Source organism: Elaeis guineensis, chromosome 4 (assembly GCF_000442705.2).
Source record: "Elaeis guineensis isolate ETL-2024a chromosome 4, EG11, whole genome shotgun sequence".
NCBI lineage: Eukaryota > Viridiplantae > Streptophyta > Magnoliopsida > Arecales > Arecaceae > Elaeis > Elaeis guineensis.
In genome coordinates, this window is record NC_025996.2 from 137,402,212 (window position 1) to 137,421,333 (window position 19,122).

The following is a 19,122-nucleotide window of genomic DNA, read 5'->3' on the forward strand; positions in this document are numbered from 1 at the left end:
ACTTGACCAACTGTAACTATTGTATTTGATATAGAAAAATTCTGATTTAATCTAGTTCAACTCTTGGTTAGATTTAATCAATTTTTCTAATTAGTCCATATTATATTTGATTCTAATCTAAGGTCTAATCTAATTAAAAGACTGACTCAAGCTAGCCCATTGCCCATGATTTATGAAATATCTTAGATCTTTGATTCTCAAATCTAGATCTCTTAATTTTTATAACTTAATTATCAATTAAGTATATGATCATTAGATATTGAAACAGTTTCATATTATGAAATCCATTTTAGATCTAATTTAAATATGATTTCACATAGAATAATTTCATATTTGAACCTAAATTTTTATATCATATAAAATATTAATTTTAGATCTAAGAATTTATAGAAACCTTTTCAAAAATTGAGATCTGAACATGAATAAAAATCTAGTTCTAAACTAATTTAAAAATTCATAAAAATTCTATTCAAAACAAAACCAAAACTCATGCTAAAACAGATTTGAAATCTATTCGAAAAATTTCTACAAAATCTATTCAAAATAGATCTAAAATGCATGAAATATTTGTTCAAGATAAATCTAAAAATATATTCAAAAATAGATAAAAAATGCATGAAAATCTGATCAAAATTAATTTAGGATTTTAGATTTTAGCATAAAAAAAATCAGCACGCGTGATCAACAATTGATTAGATCTAAGATATTTTATATTAGATTATGTGATGATGGATCGATTAATTTCAGATCTAATGTATTAAATATCATATCTAAATTAATCTAAAATTATTTTATTATTCTATTTCATGAGATATAATCACACAGCACCCCAACATGCCATAAGAGAATCCCATCGAATGGGAAGAGAGGATCTTTAAATCTTACTGGCTCTTATGATCGAACGGTCTAATGATCAATCTAATCTGAGTACTTGGCTACTCAGATATCTAATCTAACATATCACATATGAAAAAAATTAAATTTTAGATCTAATATGCACATATATCATGTCATAACAAACCTAGGCTCTGATACCACTGAAGAAAATGGGCAAGCATTTCAAGCATGGATTTAAAAAAATTTTGATGAAAGCAAATCAAATTAAATAGTTTAATCTATAAATCATGCTTTAGATCAGATCTAAAAATATCTATACTAGAATCTATGACATGATATATATAGCATATATAAAATCTAATATCTAAAATCAACAAGCATGGAACAAAATAATCCAGCAGTAGATCAAATCTACAATATCATTGAGTTCAAAATTCAATACCTGAGCGTGCATAGCTGATCAATGAAATTGAAAATTATGGTAAAGAGGCCTTCTAATTGTTCACAGTCACACAGGATATCCGATCTCTACAAGACAACCACATGAAGCCCTGGCACTGATCGATTTCTTCGAGAGTACTAGCTTGCATGGAAATCTTCTTGATGGCCAATCTCACTCCTTCGATTCTCTCAGACTCTTTCAAGAATGAGAAGGATACTTAGGAGGAGGTAAGGTGGTGGAAGAAGAAGAGAAGAAGACTCTTTTAATCTCTTTTCTCTCTTCCCACAAAATCCTAGACAAAACCCTTGGGTGCCCATACTAGAAACTCATGCCCAATAGGAACCAACTTTCCTCTGTTTCATGCATAGAAGACTCACCCCACTACCTCACAGCCCACCAAAACTTTTTTCGATGAAATCTGATATCTCATGCACAAAAAATCAGCGCTTAAAATGGCGACAAAGGGAGAGGTGGTTTGGATGAGATAGAGTTGGTTTGATTCAAAATCAAACCTAATTCAAAGTTGAATTCGAAATTTAATTTGAATCAAATTTGAACTAAGATAATCCCAACCATTTGGGCCTTATCCAAAGTGGGCGACCAGCCTTTGAAAGACATGCAAACCCTCCTGCCAATTTCAAATCAGCATGAGGAATAGCATGGGATTGGGCGGTCGGCACAATGAGCAAATCCAATCTGATTGGACTCAAGCTTGATCTAATTAGGTTCCATCCAAATCTAATTTGGTTAGACCTAATTAAATAAAAAAATTTAATCCAATTAGGCACTTAACTAACTTGATTAAATCCTAATTCAATTAGAAATTAATCAAGTCCAAGTCCTGATCAAATCAGGAATCAAACTCCCTTAGCGATTAAGTTATCTTATAACTTAATCGGATCAAACCTAATTGAATCCAATTCAATTAGACTTGATCCAAATCTCATTGCTCAATCAAATTGAGCTAATTAAGAATCTAATTATTAATTAATTCTCTTATAATTCAATAATTATTTTATTATAACTTTTGTATAAGATTAATCATCAATCATATTGATGATTATACCCTTGAATGATTCTCAATCATCCATCTGATCACATAGAAACTTTTTTTACGTGTGACCTCATAGGTTCAAACCTAAACTGATAGCATCAAAATAAATTTTTATACTAATCGAAGTGATCATCTAGTAATGGTACCCGATGTCCAGATAGACTGAATGATTGTAAAACAACATTCAAGAATCTTTGGCATATGGTTACTGTATAATTCATCCTTTTGACCATCAGTGTCCAGGATGACTTTAAAGTTAAACTGTCAACTCTTAATCAGTACGTCCATAATGTGTCTCAACTTCATAAATCCTATGACTCCTCATAAGGACTACTATGACCAAAATTTTGCTGAATTGAAACATAATGTAGCATTAACTTCTGAAATTAAGAGCTGTCAATCTCATCTTGACTCACACATCAATTTTGCAAGTACTTGACTGTATGCAAAAATCTTTCATCATTGAATTAAAATTCAGATAATCCGACATCAAAGCACAGTGAATTGCTTGTAAGTCACCATGGTGATTTCAGATTGGAGGGACACTTATATTCATATTCTTCATGAGCAACTCTTAACAGCAGAGTGTTTCACAGTTGAATCACATTCAGTGAGATGTACTCCTACATCTCACCTGCATACCATATCAATATCTCCACACTCTTTAGTTATGAGGATAACCAATCCATATGGCACACAATGATCTACACTTGATAAACGTTATCATTCTAATAATAATGTATCATTTGATCATGAATAAGTTTAAGAACTACACGATAAATCTTCTTTTATCGATTGAAAAGTAGTTTTAAGGATTTCATCATAACACAAGAGTTCAATAAAGAAGATGCACAATTTATGATAAAAATATCAAATAATTTTTATTAATCAATAATTCATATACAATTTATAATGAGCTCAATCGTCAATAGATTGATGATTGACTTTAGGATATATTTTCTAACACCAAATACCCTAGCAAAAGGCTGAAATGTTGCTTAAAATTGCTATTCTTTTGAAAGGAAAGAAATTAACTTTCCTCCAAGATAAGAGACATAATTTTAGAGAATCTGATGGTAAATTAACTTCGAAAGTAGCACAACAATGATTCCAAATATAGATAGAAGAAGGATAAGAGATAAAAAGATGATTAAGCAATTCACATGCCTGATTATGGAGACCATAGCAGCCACAGAATTTGTCCAGTGTCTTTTGTAGGTTGGCTCTAGTGTTAAGCTTATTCCAAAGAGCTAGCTAAAGAAAGTCTGTGATTTTAAGAGGGATAACAGCATTCCGTATCATCTTAGCAAGAGGCCAAGTTATTTCTCTCCGAATAAGAAAGCTATAAAAAGAAGTAGATATAAAGCAACCACTATTTTTAGGAATCCAGATAATTATATCATATACTGTAAATATGTTCTTACCTATTACCAAATGGAACAGAAAATCTTTTAGATGAATCTCTTTAGTTAAGAGAGGGGAAAATCTTAGCCTCCACGATAGAAAAATCAGATCATAATACAATGCAATATTACACAGCTTTGATTTGCAAGTTCTGTACAAATCAAGAAGTAAACATTTGAGAGGTGCATTGCAGAGCCATGGATCAAACCAAAAAGAAGTGTTTTTTCTATTTTCAATGAGAAACTTGCTTCTATTCCAGATTGGAGGTAGAGAAGCAACAATATCTTTCCAAAGCCTAGAGCATAATTTATTTAATTTTCAACAAGGGGACAATTTGAATTTTTTGAATAAAACTTTGAGAGGATCCTTCTCCAAATGCCTGGATCATGATATATGTATTTCCATCCCCATTTCATAAGAAGAGATGGATTGAATAGGTATAGATTCTTTATCCCAAGACCTCCTTCTTCTTTGGTCAAACAAACCTTATTGGAGCTAACTTTGCGAGAAAGATTTGAAGCCAAGTCAGAATCCGACCATAAAAAATTATGTTGAATTTTATTCAGATGTATCATGTTAATCAAAGTAAGCCACCCACCAAAACTTAGAAGTTTTTCTTTCCAATTGACCAACTTAGTCCTTAATTTCTATATAAGGGGCATCTAATCTATTTTTGAGAGTCTTCCTAATTTCAAAGGAACTCCCAAATATGTGAAACAAAGAGATCAAGCCTTATAATTTAGCCAAGAGGAGTATACAGAAACAAAATGAAAAAAAAGGACCAACATCGGTAATTAGGCTTTTGGAGAAATTAATGACCAAGCCAGATAATAATTCAAAGCAATAAAGTAGCATTTTGAAAATAGCAAAGAAATATTTTTCTCCTTTAATGAATATAAGAGTATCATCTATATAATAGAGGATCTTCGAACCCCCTAATCTCAAGAAGAGATCAGCAGTTTTGGCACTTAAGAGAAGTTTCGCAAGAGGATCAACTGCAGGATAGAAGAGATAGGGGGAGAGAGGATCACCTTATGTAAGTCTACTTTTACATACGAAACAATCTCCAACCAATTCATTTGCACAAATCACAGCTTTGAAAGAACAAAGGATATTTTGGATCCAACAATAGTATTTGGTAGGCAAGCCTCTGTGGATAAGTAATTGAAGGAGATAGTTTAAGTTCACTTTATCAAATGCCTTTAAGAAAGCAAATTTACAAACTGCTCCTTGAGTTCTTCTTTTTTAGGGGAGGTGGATTATCTCATTTGCACAGAAGATATTATCCAGAATTAATCTATCTTTAACATATATAGTTTGGATAGGATCAATGAGAGAGGTCATGAATGGTTGAAGATGAATCGTTAGAACTTTGAAAATAATTTTTATGTAAGAGTGGATAAGACTAATCGAATGAAAGTCAGTAGGAGCCATAGCCACCTCTTTTTTGGAGGTGAGACATAGATGAGCATAATTTAAATTGGATAAACCAATATTTGACTCATAGAATTGATGGAATAAATCGATCAGATTAGAATTGATAAGGTTCTAAAAGTTCTGAAAAAAGATCATAGAGAGTGCGTCCGGACCTGAACTCCTATTTAGAAGAAAGCTAAACACAGCAACCTTCATTATCTCAGAAAAAATGGAGTATCGAGAATAGATAGGTCAAAATATGGATTAGGATAAAGAGCTCTCCAATTCATTATAATTAGGGTCTTTTTTGGCTTCATAATGATGCCATTAAAATATGAAGTGAGCTGGTCAAGAATCTAGTGATGCTCAATAAAATGCTAGCCCATGATAAGTGGGAAATCCAATTGACCTTCTTGTAGTAGTTGGCGACTCAATGAAAGAAGGTCATGTTATCATCCTTTTTTTTGAACCACCTCACCTTAACCCTTTGTTTCCAATATATTTCCTCATTCTCTTATAAAGGGATAGAAGTTGTAACCTCCAAGAAGCTCTACAATCAAACTCAGAGGAAGAGAGGAGGCCACTATCCTCTTTGTTGTCTAGCTTTTGAATGTTCTATAATATAATTGATTTTTGATTAGCATTGGATTTGACCAAATTAGCACTCCATGATTTGAGAGCCATAAAAGTGTGCCGAAGCTTTAGAGTTAGATTTTTGGTTGCAATCTCAAATGAGGCTACATTCTAGCTAGAGGAGATAATATCAAGGATGGAATCATTAGTAAGCCAACTTCAGTCAAATCTAAAAAACTATCTTGGATGCCAATTTGAGGAGAGGATGAGCTGCATAGGAGCATAATCAAAATAAGGATTTGGCAACACTGATTGAATTGAGTTTGGATAGAATTGATCCCAATCATCAGAGATGAGGAACTTATCTAATTTTGCAAAAATAGGTTCCTCATGCCTATTACACCAGGTAAAATCTTGACCCTTCAAAGGAAGATCAATAAGGGAGACATCTCAAACAAGATGAGAAAAATTGAGTGTGACTATACGAGGTTGCAGATTACTGATTCTTTCGAAAGACTTGGTGGTGGTATTAAAGTCCCCCCAAAGATCTAGGGATTGCTAAATAGAGATTTGATTTTTCAGAGTTCCTCCTAGAAGGCAGATTTCTATTCATGGTTAGGGGGGCCATAAACCATGATGAGAGACTAAGAAGAATCGAGGATTGAATCTTCTCACTGGATAATAATGGAGTATATTAGGATTTTTGATTTGATAGGGATGAATCTTCTGGAGTCCTAACCAAGAAGAATTCCACCAACCATACCATTAGCATCAAGATTGAACCAAGAGTCAATTCTACCATCGGATGGAGATCTAAGAATAATCAAGTTTATAGAACGCAATTTAGATTCTTGTAAACCAACTACACAACATCTAGAAAAATATAAGAAGTCTTTGACGATCCATCTTTTAGAAGGATCATCGAGACCATAGATATTTGAAGAGAGGATTGACTACATCAGCTTGCAAGGAAAGAACTTCTTAAGCAGGAGAAGAGAACCATAACACTAGAGGAAGAGATTCGGAGTGGAAGAGGTAAAGTAAGAGGAGAACATACCAAAAATATATGGTTAGTAGGGAGATTCAACATCGAAGGATTTAGCAGCTCGACACTTCTCCATTCGAAGTAACGGGTCTAGAAGTTTGGGAGCATCTTCATCCAAAACTAAAAGGCCACTTGATCTTCCTCATTCTTGAAGGACCTCAAGGGGGAGGTCATGAAGTAGAAGAAGATCTTTGAGTTGAGCAACAACTTCCAATGTCTCAGAATTAGCTATGGCCAAAGCCTTCCATTTTCTCGAGGAGAGCAGTCTAGTAGTGGCCAAACAGATAGCCAATTGAGCTTTTAGCTGGGCTGAGCATCTAGCTCCATCAAAATGAGGTAGAAGAGGGCCATTAGTCGAGCTAACATTAGCATCATTAGGTAGATTGAAAATAGGAGGGGTCAACTTGGCATTCAATACCTTCAAAAATTGAAGGCAAAGTAGCAGACTGACTAGAGAGGAGGTGGACATCAGGATAGGATCAGCTTTACTATCAGGCACCAACCCAGACAGAGATGCTTGAAGGTGGCTTGACTCAACTAGCATCCGAGAAAGTATCTCATTGTTTGAAATCACATTGGCGGAGCTCAAATATAGGACCAACATCAATTGATTCTGAGGGAATGGTATTGGACTTCGAATAAATTCAGACAGTAAACTAACAGATTAGAGTGGGGCTCAGACACTTCAATCAAAAAAAGCTTCAAAAGTTTCACTGATAGGATCCTCCACCAAAACTAAACTAACATTAGTGTCCAATTTTGAGTGATGAAAGTCATGAGGGCTAGAGCTAGAATTAGGTAGAAAAATATCAAGTCTGATAGAAGATCTGGATGATAGGGCAGCACAATCTCACGCTCAGCCCACACTGTTAGAAGAGGATTAGCACAACTACAAATGGGTGAAGAGTGGAAGCGAGTCGACTCGGTTCACCGAAGTTCAATAGGCCCACTGAGTTGACTCAAGATCTCCTCTCTCTTAAGCAATAGAAGAGCAACATCCCTAGCCTAACTCTTATTTCTAACCTCTCAAATCGATGATTCTGGTGAGAGACAACAGAGATCGAGGTATAGAGATGGGTCTAAGAGAAAGTGTGAGCAAGGTTCGACTTTCACAATGGAGATATGGATAGAGTACCTGAATCTTCCACAAAAAATTTAGATTGAAGAGGATAAGTAGTTCTCATTAACCATGAGGATGGATAAGGTAATATCCTCTTGCTCCCAAAGATCAGATGGTCCAAGGCTAAACTGGTCAAAAATACCAAATTTGAAGATGATTTTTCAAATGGAAGAAGAGTTCTTGCAAAAATGAGAGAGATTTGAAAGATGAATCCAGAAACGAGATCCATTTTTTGCTTAACTCCCCCTTCTTTAATAGACCAAGAGGAGATGGAAAAAGAGAAGTGAGGCAGATAGTAAATCCCTCCCAAAGATGCCTTCAAGATAGCAGATCAACTTGGGAAGGCAACCAAGAATCGATTAGAGCCCAAAACCTTGGGTTTCAGAACTATCTCAGGAAAAAGTTTCACAAGGGCTTTGGAGAGTTGCATGGTAGATATGGAAGCTTCGTTCATAGTGAAGGCTAGTATGATACCAAGGCATTTGGTTTCTAGAAAATGAGCCTTGATTTCTCCATCAAAGGGAATAAAGATAGAGTAAACTAGGCAAGAATGGTTATTCACATGGATAATAGAAGAAGAGAAAACAAAGCTCTTGCAAGTACGAGAAGAGTGCCCGATTCCTTTACACCAAAGGCAAACCAACAGATTTCTACAGTCTTTTTTTAAATGACCTAGATCCCCACACCTAAAGCAAGATCCCTTTCTAAAAGGTTTAAAATGGGTGGGTTCTAAAAAGTTCATCCTAGGAAAAGACTTAGCATTTGAGGAGTGGGTGGAGAAGGAGCCATAGTTGATAGAGGGGTACTTACCCAATATTCCATCAGACAAGGAGGTAGAAGGAGACGTTTCGATCCTTTCACCTAAAGGAGTCATATTGGCTACCTAAGAGGGACAAAGAGAGTGGGCTGAGAGTAGTCCTCCGAAGAAAAATGGGAGGGGAGATGAGAAGGAGACTTCTTGTGAAACACCATACTCTTGGCTTCACTTCTCCATCTCCCTCCTCTTCTTCTCCTCGTCTCGATCTTTTCCTAAGAAGTCAATTTTTTTTCACCTTTATATGAGTATTGAGATTTATTTTAGTGAATTGTCTAGAGAAAAGATGTATTTCCTTGATAAGTAAATTGTAGATTTAAAATTATTAATGTTATAAAATATTAGACATTAAGATTGTAAGCAATTTATATTAGAAAATGCATGTTCTTATAAAGAATAATTGGGTTGGCCTCTAATCCAATATTCACATCTAAATTAAGATAATGAGAGTATTGCTCTTAATTAATGCTCGTGGACTTTTGTTAACCAACCTAGACTTTAGTGGTCTTAAGCATAGATTAACTCAATTTTATCAGTCCATCTATTGCTTAATTTCAAATTTTATACTTATTTATCTAGATTTAACAAACAATCGTAATCTATCATGATAAAGAAAGACGAAGATTAGGCATTTATCTAAATAGGTTGATGTAGTCAAAATGATTTTTTAGATATTTGATAAGTCACTTAGGTACATCAAAATCTCAAATGTTCGAGCGATGAATAATTAACTGCTAGATTTCAGAGGCAACTTGCATTATCTTAATTTGATTACTCCAATCAAGTAGACACAACATGCTTGCATATTAAAACATTGCAAGAGTCCAATTTTTCCATATCAATATAATAGATATGCAGATGATCTTTGATTTTCTAATGTAAAAGGAAAGTTTAAAAGTTCTATATTTTTTCCTCAGCAAATAAGCAAGTGAAAACTTATAAGTTAACAACCTGAAGGGGAAGCAATATATTAAGAACCTATTTGGATATTCCTATAGAAATATCTTGTAGGAATCAGCACCATTGGCCTGCCCTGCATGCATCTCCTAAGGGCATATGCAAATCACAGCTCCGTTTTAATCTTCAAGCCTAATATATTGTAGAAATTTAAAAAAAATGATAGAAATCTTTTTTCTTTCCATGAGATTTAGGCTGGGAGGTGTTGAGTTGATATGAGTCATGCTTAAATGAGTAATCCTATCTGCAAATTACTAGAAAATTTAGTCCAATCCTGCTAGATTATCCAAACAAGTTTTTAAAATTTATCCAAATTCATAAAATGGTAGGTTCAAGTCTATATAGTGATATCCCTCCTATACAACTATTAGAGAACAGATAATGCTACAAAATGAAGGAAATAAATAAAATAAGAATGTTATACACTAGAATATCAAGGAGCCATGTTGTTTGATTGTTTCAATAACTCGATTCATTTTGAGTGTCAATATAAATGGAAAGGTGTCAATTTGTGTAGATGCTATTATTTAAATGTCAAATATGTCATCTCCTAATATAGATCTTTAATTATATTTTCTTATTTATCTCTGATTATATTTTTATTTATAAATTAAAAATTATCAAAATTATCTGGAAAACTTGAACAAATGGTAGGACCAAAAAATTAATGATCCACCTCCTTCCAATCCATAACCTCTTGTTTGCTTAGACATATCTTGACCACCAAAATAACATTTCAAGTTTCGATGATTTACTATTCTTTAGATACATATATACATATGTAAGCATATGTATAACTTTTTAATTATATATTATTATATACATATGAAAGCTAAAAATATAGATCATGAAGCAACAAAAATACCAAATATATGCTAGAACAAGCATATATCAGCAATACTCAATATTGAATCAACAGCAGAGGACATGCCTTTGATTAAGATGAAAGTTATTACCCTACATGCCTAGATTTTCCTATCCACCCAGGCAAAAAATAAAATAAAATTCAATAGTTTAAAGTTATTAAAATTAGGAAAATAATAAATTGTTAAAGCACCAAACTGTGCATTTATAATGCAAAAATTTCAAATTAAATTATTTTAATAAAATGTTAATCTAAAACATGAAAGGTTGGGAGCAATGATTTTCGTTAATTTGGATTTGCAAAAGGGTAATGCTCCTAATAATTTATGCATTTACACTTGTTATGAATCATCAACATGTAGAATTTACAAAAGCATATCTTCATTAAAAATAATCATTTCAATGTATCAACACTAGAGAAAATTCTTGTTTTCAATTCAAACCATAACTATGCCCCATCTTTTTTATGAAGGGACTCGGAGAAAGCAATGTGCCTTCCCTCCTCTTTATTAATACGAGCTATTTACAAGATTACAGTTACAAATAGACCTAGCATCCTGCTAAAGAGGTCACAACAAAATAAAGAGAACCCATTATCTGTATGATCAAACAAACAGGAAAAGCAACAGAGTGAGTCTCTAAGAATCTGCCTTGATATCAAGGGGCTAAGCAGATTTAGAAGGAATTGGTGGCTTTCCAAGAATCTCCCTTCGCGGATGCTCCCCCAGCTGATGAATGATTGGAGAACCTTATGCAGAACAATGTTTATGAAAGAGCTTTTTTGAGGAAAAAATATGAGAGTTCCTTTTGAGCCAAATATGCCAACAAATTGCCCTTGCAGGTTGATCCCTCATCCATAAGTCTCGAATATCTCTCAGCCAGACCCTTATCTTGAGTTGAGTTTTCAAGATGAACCACAAGCTTTTTGCAAAGGGACATTTCACCAAGATATGATTAATGGTTTTAGCTCCATATAAAGAACACTTTACATTACCTCTCCAGCCCCTTTTAGCCAACATCTCACTTGTGTTAAGTTTATTCTCCAACAGTAATGACATAAACACCTTAATTTTTTTTGGTGCAGCTCCCTTCCAAATAGTTTTATAAAAGAGTCACAGAACCCCCATCCTCTATCAACCAAGTTGTTGGAGGGAGCCTACTGAGAAATTACCATTGTTGGAGAACTTCCAAACCAACACATCTACTACTCTGGTAGATTTGTTTGGTTCCAACATTTGTAGAAGGCTCTTAAATTGAAGATGCTCAAGTCTAGTCAAGAGGTCAAAAAATTTGGGTCACCACTTTTGCATTTTTCGGTTCCATAAAAAGGCAACTGACACAATACTTTTCACTTCTTTGTTGTACAACTCTTCAAACAGGGAAGCAAGAGGAGAAGGACCTAACCACATATCTTCCCAAAATCTAATTTTATCTCTCTATCACCTAACTTGAAGGAGGTGCGATTCCAAAAAGTCCTCCAAATCTCAACTGATGTCCATCTACATAGGTGATACCTTCGCTGGTGCCTCTCCCACTTTTAATACCAAACTTTCCCTTTTTGTAGCAGGCATTCTTGATTAGACGACTCCAAGGTGCCTCCGATATCTTTAGAGGTTTCCAAGCTCACTTAGCTAGCAAGGAGAGGTTTGGACAATTGATGTTCTTAATGCCTAGACCTCCTCGTTTCGTCCCTGAAAACACTATCTCAATGTACAAGACAATGGAAACAACTAATACTTCCCTCCCATTTCCACTCCACAAGAAGCTCTCCTTAGCTGATCCATTCTGTTCGCTACCCAACGAGGAAGCTTAAATGCCGACATGAAGTAGGAAGGCAAGAGAGTGAAAATAGAGTTAATAAGTGCGAGTCTACCTCTAAAGCTGAAGAGTGAAGCAAGTCTGGAACTCATTCTCTCTATTAATGGCATCTAGCAATCACGGCAATTGCCCCATCAGACCTAGAAGCTGGACGTTCAACAGCTGGAGTACCTCATGTTTTCTTTCCATGTACCCAATCAACAAATTAAGCTTTTAATAAAACTCTATCCAGAGCCAGTAAGTCTTCTCAAAGCTTTACTGCTTTCTGCTTTCTCAAATATTGCTTGAAATATATCACTAAGTTCAATTTCACAATTCTGTCCATCATACTTGAAGCCTCCCCTGCATCTCCTTACAAGTTCACTTAACCCCCTACAATTTCGTCAATACAAAGTTCAAAAAATGTGCCCCGCTTTTACCGAGAGAGAGAGAGAGAGAGAGAGAGAGAGAGAGAGAGAGAGGAAAATCCTCGACAACCTGACAACCTGTTGAACGTCGACACACTGCTACCAGATATTCTCTGGAGTATATTGTTAATTTAGATTCCACTTATACCTCATCAGATGCTATCACCATTTTAGCTACCCGTCCCTGCATGCCCTGCTGCAATCCATGATCTCACAGAGTTCTGGTTTCTTTCCTAAATCATCATATCTATCGACACGTACAGTTTGATGCAATAAGTCATCCACATCATTTTGATGCACATCTTTTTCCTGGAGCACAAGAATTCAAGGTTACCTGGTGCAATCCACAGTCTCACTTGACAGAGTTCTGGTTTCTTTCACAAATCATAATATCTACCGACACGTACAGTTTGGTGAAATTAGTCATCCACATCATTTTGGTGCACATCTGATTCCTGGAGCACAGGAATTCAAGGTTCCCTGGTGCAATCCATGGTCTCACTTGACAGAGTACTGGTTTCTTTCCTAATCATAATATCCACTGATACAGTTTGATGCACATCTGATTCCTGAATTCGAGGTTCCAGAGCCACGGACTGAATTTGCCACTCACAGACATATATATCCAGCACATAAGACCAAACAGTGCCTCGACACGACAAGAAGGCCTCAAACTTCTGATCCTTTCTTGCAACAACAGTGCACCAGAGTACAACACATTTGAATGAACCAAAGAAAAATATACATGCTCCATAGATATATAGACGGAAGACAGCGATCCATATGAGCAGAGCCACCCAATGAAACATGAATAAGGTTACACAATATAACCTAAACTCCATATAGTCATGAGTAACCAAAACAAAAATAAGCCTCTATACTCTAACAGCACGGACTTTATTAATGCACCATATACAGCTTTAGTTCTTCTCTCTTGATACCTCCATCAACCCACTGTCGACATCAGGCTCAGCAGCAGCGACTCAGTGGTACCCCAGCGGCGCAGGCGCCTCCTTCAGCTCCATCCCTTGGTAGTGAACATCCTACAACGACAAGTCCAGCATTACGAGCAAATTAATAAGCTACCACTCCGCCTTACAATTAATGGAGAGAGGCCAGTAACAATGAATACATGCGTACCGAGGCGAAGTGGTTGACGTCGCGGTGGTGGGCCTCATCGGCGCGGACGACGGTGACGACGTCCTTGAGGGTGGCGTCGGGGAGGAGGCGCCAGTAGTCGATGGCGATGGCCGGGGCGGGGACGTTGGGGATCTTGCCGGCGTCGAGGTCCTTGAGGTACTCGGTGTAGGAGTGGATGGCCTCCTCCTCGAGGTAGCCGACGACGCGGTGGGCGAACTTGGGAGAGAGGAGGTAGCCCACGAAGTAGGCGTTGAAGAAGATCCCCTGGACGGCGATGACGAGGGCGCGCTCGTACCAACGGGGCTTGGCCACCTCCATGAAGGTCATCAGGTGCATCCGCTCGTTCTCCGCCTCTTCTAAGAGCGCGCGGATCCACCCGCCGCTTTGCTCGAAGCGGCGGAGGGAGCGGAGGTGGAGCAGCATGCCGCCCACCATACCCGGCACCGCCGCTACCGTCTCCAGCATCATCGCCCGGCATCCATACCGCCTCTGCAAATGGCAATAATAACCACTGGTAAGCCTACCGACGGTCCGTAGAACAAACACGATGCATCTAATTAAAGTCATGGAACTATATGCCAGAAACACTATGCATGCGAGCCGTTGGATCCGAACGGTGGATGATCCAACGGTGGATTCATCCTCAAAGCGAGCAGTGGATGATCCAACGGTGGATTCGAGCGAAGGAAGGTGAATCCTTCTTTCACGCGAAAGATAGAACCCCGATCCTTTCGGGGAATAATTTCATCAACAGTTGCAGGCCCCACCAGCGAGGCGGCGGAGCAAACCGGAAGGTACCAAAACACCTGCAACCGATTTTGTAGGCGATCGATCGGAGCGAAAATTTTCAGCAGGGGAAAACGCAAGCACCTACATCAGCTTCCGCACGCACCACGCACGTGACTACTAAGTAGCGTCTGATAAACGGCTAGGATCAGAGCGTTCTAGTGGGTCCGACGGCAACAAGGTATCATGCACAACCGAAGACCTGGGCAACCGAAGAGAGACCCCATTTCTTGGCGAAGAGGAAATCTATGTTCCTAAAAAGCGGGGAGAGCTTGTAACAAACCTGGAAGAAGATATCGGTGGGGACTCGCAGAGACTTGACGGTCCAGTACGCCACCTTGTCCAGAAACGTCGTCGGAACATGGTGTTTCTTTAGATCGATGCTCAGATCCGCCTTATACGTCTCCCACGGCTACTCAATTATTTTTCAAAAAAGAAATCATGAATATCAATTTCTAGAATTCAAGAATAACTAAAAAAAGGGGGAAAAAAAAGAAAAAGAAAAAGAATCGCTTAATTACTCACCCTGAAGCAGGACCACTTCCACTCGGTACCGTCCTCCTTGACGAGCTTGTTGCTGTCGATACCCCAATAGCTCGCGATCGCCTTCCGCTCACTGGGATGGGCCGTGGAGGCCTCCTTGGGGGTGGCGGACTTGGACTCCTCCTCCGCGCCTCCGACCGCCGGAGTCGCCGCCGTGGTGCTGGCCATCCGCGCCGGGAACAGCCGCACCAGCGCGGCAGCCGGGGATTTCGCCGTCGCTGAAGCAGCGTATCCGGTCAGAAAGAGCGTGTACGAGGGCTCGCCGGCGGCGGAGCAGAGGCGGGGGCCCAGCTGCCGGAGGAGGGCGGATCCGGCCATCCAAGAACTCATCATCTCTCTCAGCAGAATTAGGGGAAAGGAAAAGGGGAAACCAAGAAAATGGGAGCGTTTCAACGGGGAAGTTTCTTGAATGGGCTTTTTGGTTTGACAGGGAGACATGGAAGGGAGGCGGTGCTTTTATAGCGGCGGAGAGATTTATTTCTTACGCCGGTTTGGAACGCGACCTTGAGTCCCGTCACTCTCCCTCGGCTTGCTCTGAGTTGACCGGTTCCCAAGGGTCCCAGGAAATTGGGACAACCCGGACCCAAGATGACCAAAATCTGTAGATATGGCAATCAGGTCCGATCGGATTGAAGAAATCAAAAATTTATCAATTTAGTTTATTCAACAGCAGAATATTAATTGGTGGAATTTTAAAAGAAAATAATGAATATGGAGGAATAATGAATTTTATTTTATTAGTGCCCAAATTAGTAAGAACCAAAGCAAACCAAGCCGGTTATTTTCTCAGAGGGGTGTAACTAAATGGTCGGTGAGCATACCCCTGCCACGGGCTCCGTGGGGCTCTCTCTTTTCTTTCAAGCGTCGTGTTCGTTTATTATTTGAAAAATGGAGGAGAACCTACGCAACAACATATGTTGACAAATAACTTAACGATCCCCTGATCTGGACGGAACCGCCATGTTCCTACCACACCAATGGCCCCCGGTGGCGTTTAATTTCCAGATATGGAAATAAGTGGGTTTGACCGTTAGCCCGTTAGTAGTGATCGAATATTCAAAGCCCAGCAACCGAGAAACTTCAAACGCCAACGTTTTGCAATCTCGGTAGGGGGCATGAACCCAGGCTGGCGTTATGGTGTCTCGCGGAGGACTTTGTTTCGTCAGGCAGGGCCGGTAGATCATCGAGTTGGCTAGATGACCGGATGGACGAGATGTGACCACATAGATGTGTTTAGTTATTAAGGTTGTCCGCGGGTAACTGTAAGTATACACATCTAGAGAGGGGTAGTTTGGTTATTTTCATTTGAATGGTTTCTTCGGCCCCAAGTCAGGAAGGCACCTCCCGGTTCCCACCGGTCTCCCGAGGAGGCGGTAAGAGTCGGCGGCGCCGGACCATGGGTGGGCTACTCTTTCCATTTCCATCAACGTCACGTTTTTTTTTTTTTTTTTTGAAAAAATCATAATGACACCTGTCAATTCTAGACACTCCTTCAAATTTAAAAGAATTCAAACCGGCCTTTCAAATTTCCATATTATTCTGGTCTTTCCCTTCATTTCCAACCATCCATCTTAGAAATTTAGTATAGGACGGATGTCTAACATAATCAACCACCTTAATGTTTGATGAGTATGACCATCTTAATGTTTGATGAGTATGAACTGTGTACCCATCCGCCATTGTGCTCTAGTAGCGAAAGGAACAGAGGCGGAGCAACATGCCACCATCATTTCTGGCACAACGACCACCATTCCCAACATCATTGCATGACAATCATACCGTCCTTGGTTATATTAAGTTATTTATATTTTTTTAATATATAAAATTACATAAATACTATTACAATTTTTATTTTTTATTTGTATGTCCTTCCTTCTCAATATACACACGCGCGCATGCACATACGTAGAAAATTTTTTTTATAAAAATATATATATAAATAATAATTTTATTAAAATATTTATATAATTTTGTATATTTAAGAGGATATGTGTTAACGAACCCAAATATCAATAATGATAATTAAGTTTATAGGCGGTTGGTAGAACAAATACAATGCTTGTAATTAAAATTGTAAAAATATATGATATTGTTTATGATCATGGTATGGCTATACTTGTCATGATATGTATACCTATGTTTTGGAATCCATCCTCTTATTGATGACTATTTGGGCCTTTAATCTATCGCACTATTATTAGAGTCAGTTTCTTGGTAGACCTAGGAAGCTCGCAATGATGTTGCCCGGTCAAGGCAGAATGTCACTATTTCTCTTCCGACACCTAAAAGGCTAAAACAAGTTTACCTGGTCAAAGGCATCTTGCTCCTCTCCTGACAGCATACAATTTTGTATTCTCATGTGCTTCCGCGTCAACTCATACAATTTTTTTCTTTGGAGCTTCACCAATTTTTTTTGGAAATCAAAGAAACATAAATACTACTTCTCTTTCCTCCACTGAGGTAGAATACCAAGCAATTGCTAACACTTGTTGTAAAATCGAATGGCTCACTTTCTCATTGAAGGGCTTAGCTAGGCATCTAATCTTTCGCCTGCTATACTTTTGTAACGTCCGGTCCATTGGGCCTTAAACTCAGCCCACAAAAAAAAATAAATAAATAAAGAAGACTCCCGCAGGGAGTCTTCTTTTCCCGATCGGCTCCTGATCGGAGTCGGAAACGTCATCGGAGAGGAGTCAAACTCCTCTCCTCCGACTCTATTTAAGGGGGGACCCTTCTCCTTTCTTCCTACCAAAGAATCTTGGAGCGAAACGGCGAAGATCGTCGGAAATCGTTCGCAGAAACCGTCACCGTACCCGCCGCAATTCCTCACCGGAGAGGTCGCCTGAACTCGAGGTAAGCATGTGGTTCTCTTCCTCTCTTCTCTCCCTTCCTTTTCGTGCCAGTGTGCACGCTCGCCGGTGATCAGAGTCGCCGGATTTTATCGTGGGAGAGGTTTCGATTTTTTTTGGTTTCCAGATGCCGATGGTCGTCGTCGGCCACCGGTTTGGGACCCTTGGGATGGCGGTGCACTCTCCTCCGACTGCCGGCCATTCCTGTGCCGATCGATCGCCGGTCGGCCAATCGTATGAGGGGACCATTCGGTCCCCTGTTTTGTTTTTTTCACCCAGAGGAGGCCACGGGAAGAAGTAGAAGAAGGAAGAAAAAAAAAGAAAAAGAAAAGGAAAAAGAAAAAAAAAAGAAAAATAAAGAAAAATAAAATAAAATAAAATAAAATAAATAAATAATAAAATAAAAATGAGAGAGAGTTTCTCTCTCTTCTCTCTCTTCCTTCAGTCTGAACTCTTATTTTCTCTCTTTAGAATTGGACTTTCTCTCTCTAAAGTTTTCTCTCTTTAGATTGTTTCTTTCTCTTGATGGATTTCTCTTTCTAAAGTTATCTTTCTAAGATTAGCGTAGTGAAATGCTTCATTTTGATGATTTTGATCGAGTTTAGGGAAGAGTCCGATTCTAAGTGAGATTTTGATTTGAAATTTGTTTAGATTTAATTTTAAATTAAAAATAATGTAAAAATATAATTTTGGATAATAAGCACTGAAGAATCTTCTAGAAGTTAGTCGATCTGTTCATTCAGTGCTCTGTGAAAGGTAAGTAATGAATCATCTTCTCGAGATATTTCATATTTATTCTGAAAATAAATAATTATTCTCTGAAATTATGCATAATTTATGAAATTATATTTTGAAAGAAAAGTGCTTTTGAAATATTATGGTACATCGGTTATGCACATATTCAGTGAAAAATTATAATATGTTATGATACAAAAGTATTTTGATACAGATCGGATTTATGCTCTCAGCCTAATTATGTTTCAGTGGACCCCACCAATGGAGATTATACGTTGGTACTCAGTGGACCCTACCAGTGGAGGTTGTGCACTGATG

General features: G+C 37.9%; 1 protein-coding gene across 1 annotated transcript; it reads right to left on the reverse strand.

Moving 5' to 3' along the window:
* Positions 1–13,476: 13,476 nt before the first annotated feature.
* Positions 13,477–15,673, reverse strand: LOC105042507 (ubiquinol oxidase 2, mitochondrial). Its single transcript, XM_010919751.4, has 4 exons — positions 15,203–15,673; positions 14,961–15,089; positions 13,892–14,380; positions 13,477–13,794 (listed from the first exon to the last, which is right to left on the reverse strand). Exons 1-4 carry the CDS (start codon positions 15,656–15,658, stop codon positions 13,735–13,737), a joined length of 1,134 nt encoding a protein of 377 aa, XP_010918053.2. The 5' UTR covers positions 15,659–15,673; the 3' UTR covers positions 13,477–13,734.
* Between the last annotated feature and the right edge of the window lie 3,449 nt (positions 15,674–19,122).